Here is a 5,244-nt window from a genome sequence, read left to right on the forward strand (position 1 = left end):
TGTTTCACAAACTCATACTCCTCAGTGATGGGAAGGTTGCTTATCATGGAGTACCTCAGAAAGCTTACAGTTTTTTTGTTGAGGCTCTCATGAATAAGTACCTCAATCGTGGTCTGCTGATGCCTCAATTAGAGGAACATAATCCAGCAGGTAAGGATAGGAAGAATTAGATTTTAAATTTTACATTGCGTGCTAATATTGCATATAATTAGGGTCTGCCAATTTTAAATACTAGCAAAATCTTTTTTAAAATTCTGACTAAAATTAATGGGTGTATACATAGCAAAAATCTAAAGCAGTTTGGAATACAATAATATTAGCGAAACATCTAAACCAACAGCAGTGTAGCACAAATGACGTCAGCAGTAGCAGCAGCTAGTCATGTTCATATTCAGTTAGCGCTTGTTCTTTCTCATTCATTTTGGCAGTAATGCTTTTCTTTCCTTTATCTACTGCATCAGTGAACTCCTTGGTCAATTCTGGCAAGCGTGCTAGTGATTCCTCATAACGTGGATTTTCCTGTATAAAACTGTACAGGCCCGAGCGTGTTGATTCTATTCTCATTCCATATTCTTCACATACATCTCGTAGAGCTACCCATCCTGCATGATATAATACGCCTTTTTTTATAAATGCTGGATTATTCCAAAGCCTTTTCCTTTTTTCTTCATCTAGAGTAGCGTACATTTCAATGGCTTCTTTGATTTCCGTTGTGGCCAATTTTTGGCAGTGATTCTGAACGTAAGACCAAAATCTTGCAGCCTCTTCCATGATGACAGACAGTGAACGTAGACCACCTGAGGCCTTATGCAACGCTTCAATAGCAACTTGAGCCATCTCCTTTTCTGTTGTCATGTGCTGTAATTTTCCAGCAAATTCAGACAATTTTTGTAATCCTTCTAGATGGTATTGTTCCATTTTTAGCCGAATTTCAAGCTGCTCCTTGGCCTTTTCTTTAAAAAATTGGGCTTTTTCACATGACCTTCCACCTGTCATGCCTAAAATGTCACTAGGAAATGAGAAAACCATTTTAATGACACCAAAGACTGTATTCCTTTTTTCTTTTCGAGCCAACTCTTTTTCTACTTTTTTCTCATATTTTCTCATCTCTTCTTTTGCTTCCTGTGCGAGCTCGTAATACCTGTTTACTAGTTTTTCATATTCTTTCTTTTTTTGTTCTTCTATTTTCTGCTCAATCTCCAAATCCTTGTTACGTATTGCTTGTTCACCTTTTGCTATTTTTGAGGTTTCTAGTGCTTCTTCTACTTTTTTTGCTTGCATTTTAAACTTTTCCTTCAGCTCATGTGCAATCTTAGTCATCTCCTCTGCTAGTTTACCCAACGAAGTGAGAGATTGAATGGCAATGTCTTCAAATCCATCCAATAGGAATTGATATACAGATATTAATTGAGAGGAAGCAGTTGCAGCAGTTGATCGAAACCTGTCAACTGTGACAGAGGAATCATTGCAGAGACTAGTGATTTCGAATCCCAGTCTTTGTACTTGATTTTGTAGATCAGAAAAATTTGGCCCTGCAGCATTGACCCCATTGTATGCAACCTTGATGAACTTCCCAACATGCTCAATGTAGTTGACCAATTTTTCAAGATCTATATTACCAGCAAAATTTTTTCTTTCACTTTGAACGAGAGCAGAAGATGCTTCAGGGACTGACAGAAGTGAATACTTCTCACTTCCAATCTCTACCTCTGCTTGATCTGAGCTTCCAGTAGCCATAACAAACTGAAGTGAGAATAAAAACTACAACTAACAGCTTGCACACCTTTTTATGAAAATGAAATCATTATTACAAGTACTGGTATTCATGTGTCGTTTCAATGTAGAAATGTAATGAATTATATAAACACACGCAATAATAGCATGTGTTTATCCCATGCAACATCATGACGATGCAACACCATGATGATGCAACACCGTGACGATGCAAATCACATGATGCAAAATCCAAATATGACTAATTTTGATAAAAGGGGCTGCGAAAGAAAATTTTATCAAAATTATATCTACAAATCCTAAATGGAAAGTAGCAACCAGGTAGTGCCTATAGCACAGTCATGTATTGAAGCAGCTCAAGATATCTACAGGGCTGTATCTACCAATCCACCTGAAGGAGGAGCAGGTGTCAACATACCAGTAGAGAGGCTGCAGACTCTGCAGAATGATGGACAGCGTTTGTCTAGATTCTCAAAGGAGCAAGAAGGTCTATTCAAAAAGAAAGAAACAGAGCAACAACTGGAATTTGAGTCCTTAACCAGGGAAAAAGGAAAGCATGAGTTGGAGAAGAACCGTCAGCAAAAAAACCTGATATCACTTGAATCAAGAAAAGATGGCTTGTTACAAGAAAAAAATTATCATCAAAGTAGCTTAGATAATGCAAGGTCAGCTCTTAGTAGTGCTACAAGTGGCTTGCATCATGCAGAAGAACGTCTGAATAAATCTAAGAAAGACAGAAAGAAAAAAAAGAAACGCGGTGGACTTTTTGGGGCAGCAATTGGATTTGTAGTTGGAGGGCCAGCTGGAGCAGCTGTTGGAGCTGGTTTAGGTGTGGCTGGATCAGCATTGATAAGTGAACTGGAAGGGAAAGTTGATGAGGCTAGACGTAATGTTGATAGATGTCAAAGAGAAGTTAGCAATGCTGAGGCAAATTGTCACACTGCTAATAGCTCCTTTCAAGGTATGCAGCCTCAAATAGACAGTTGCCAAAGGTCTATAAATGATTGTGAAGCTTCAATACGACGTTGCACTGCTGATTCTGAGAAAGTTCATGAGGAGATTGGCTCTGTTAGGCAATCGCTAGCATTTATAAGTGAGGCAATTCGTCTTTGGAATATATTTGAGAATTTGTCACATAATGCCACTGAACAAACAAGGCAGTTCGAAGAGATTCTAAAAATTGTTCAAAGTACCCAAAGGTATGATTTCATTGGCTCTAGTGGAGCACGTTCTACAGCAATCTCATTTCTAGAAGCTTGGAACAATATATTTGCTGAGCACAACGTTCCTCCTGTTATTTCTACTATGCAAGCAAGCATCAACTGAACTGTAACTGCTACATAGATTATACTTTTGCTGTATTGCTGCACTAGTTGAATGATTAAATTTTAGCTGTTGTAGTGATTTTTAATAGATTTTTTTAGTAAACCTGTAATGATGATATTTATAGCGCGTTATAGCTTAGCGATGCCATAACTTTTGAATGTAATAGAACATCACGTATACATTTATTTGTAACTAATAGATATTATTATGGACATGCTTGGAAAACCATGGATGAGAGAAGTTATCCTAGAGCACTATCAGGTAAAAACACCTCCTTCCTCTCTCTCCCCCCTCTCTCTCTTTCTCTCTCTCTTCTAACTTCAGACTGTTACCATATCTTCTCTTTACACTGTCCTACTGTTAGACCTCATCTGAGCCTGAGCTGATAAAGTGGGCCATCAAAAGAGCTCGTGTCTTTGATTTTGAAAGCGTATCAATTGCGACACTATCCAGAGACGACAGTAACGACCTACCAATGATGAGACACTCGTCAAACCCAGCACAGTAAGAAAAAACATAAACAACAACAACAACAAGCAGCATAAACAACAACAACAATATAAGCATGAACAACAACAACAAAAACATAAACAAAAACAACCTGAATAGCAACAACAGCATAAACAACAACAAAAGCATGAACAACAACAACAATGATGATGATTATTGTTTGTTTATTTTATAGTATTAATACAAAGAAGGCCAAGAAGATAAGGCCTCAGGCCAGTTGGTTTGCTAGACTTGCTGTCCTTGAAGCAAGAGCCAGCAAGAGGGCCAGTCTAATCTGGATGTTCTATCTACCTGTCATATTCTTTGTATATGGATTTGTTCTTGGTATGTGTACATAATCCTTCCTGCCTTACTTTTAGTTATGTTTCCTTTTCTTGCTATTCCCTTGATTCTCTTCAGGTACTACCTATTTGCAACAAGATTCTGCTCTGTTTGTATTGTCTGGTTTTTGTGTTTACTCTGTAGCCAGTGCACTCTTCATGTTTCCAGTCCTGCAAAATTACTACATCAAAGCATTAGAGGTTTGTTATTATTGTTATTATTATTATTATTATTATTATATATTACAGGTGTATAGATATGAGAAGGCTGATGGTGCAGGGAGGGCACAGGATCTTGTGTTTCAAGGTTTCTTTCGGTTCTCAACAATGGCGATCATACCAGTAGTATTCTCTGCTGGAGTCTTATACCTACTGGTAAGAGCATGAATAATGAGCTCATTCCAATCAAGTTTGGATTTTTATGAATTTTTAAAGTTGCTCAAAGACCGGGCCAAAGTTCCTGTACTATAGTACAGGGTTGTTTGCCAAATTTGTCAAAAATGACTAGGAGACATTTTTCTATTTTTATAATTTTTTTCTGATACATATACATGTTCTTATGTTATGTATCAAGTTTGAGCTGATTCTGATCAAGTTTGGATTTTTTATGAATTTTTAAAGTTACTCCAAATTATTTATAATTTATTTATAGACTGTGAAAATGGAATTTTGGGATGGTATGGTATTTCTGGATTTTGCTATCATTAACATGGCACTCAACCAGACGTGGATTGCTTTATTGACATTCGTCTTATGTGCGTTCCCCAATTATTCTGCACGTCTCTCACCAATGATATCCAGTGTTGCTGGCTTTAGCAGTGGGTTCTTTGTGCCTAGGGATGAAACGGAGTGGTAGTAAGTATAAATGTATTAATATGAATTATAAACTTTATTATTTTATTATTTTTATTATTTAACGTGCGCTTAATGGCTCATTCTTCCTTTCTCTCTTCTCAGTTATCGCTGGATATTTTATGTCAATCCAAACTACTATGGTTTTTCTGGTATTGCAAAGCGTCTCTTGTCTGATTTTAATAACGATTGTGACAACCTTGATGCTAATTGCTACATAAATTCCGGCAACTTTATCCTTCATCGCTACGGGTTCTCTGACGTAAAGCCGTTTGTACAAGTTGCTGTAAGTATAATTAGTATAATTATTTGATAAAGGGAAGAGAAGTCAAAAAAAGGGAAGGAATGAGGAGGAGAATTAGAGAAGAATGATAATTTTGGTGGCTTTACATGTGAATATTTTTACAATTAATGTATGTTATTATTATTATTATTATTAATGTAGGTTCTTCTGCTAATGACAGTCATCTTTGTACTATTAGCTGTGTTTGCTAACTGGCTG

General features: G+C 36.8%; 1 protein-coding gene across 1 annotated transcript; it reads left to right on the plus strand.

Moving 5' to 3' along the window:
* The first annotated feature begins 6 nt into the window (after positions 1-6).
* On the plus strand, positions 7-5,079 carry LOC109581705 (uncharacterized). The gene is made up of 8 exons (XM_019996037.1): positions 7-150; positions 3,260-3,321; positions 3,425-3,564; positions 3,746-3,894; positions 3,970-4,091; positions 4,140-4,265; positions 4,543-4,745; positions 4,848-5,079. Exons 1-8 carry the CDS (start codon positions 90-92, stop codon positions 5,053-5,055), a joined length of 1,071 nt encoding a protein of 356 aa, XP_019851596.1. The 5' UTR covers positions 7-89; the 3' UTR covers positions 5,056-5,079.
* The last annotated feature ends 165 nt before the right edge of the window (positions 5,080-5,244 follow it).

Source organism: Amphimedon queenslandica, unplaced genomic scaffold (genome assembly GCF_000090795.2).
Source record: "Amphimedon queenslandica unplaced genomic scaffold, v1.1 AMPQUscaffold_13424, whole genome shotgun sequence".
Classification (NCBI taxonomy): Eukaryota; Metazoa; Porifera; class Demospongiae; order Haplosclerida; family Niphatidae; genus Amphimedon; species Amphimedon queenslandica.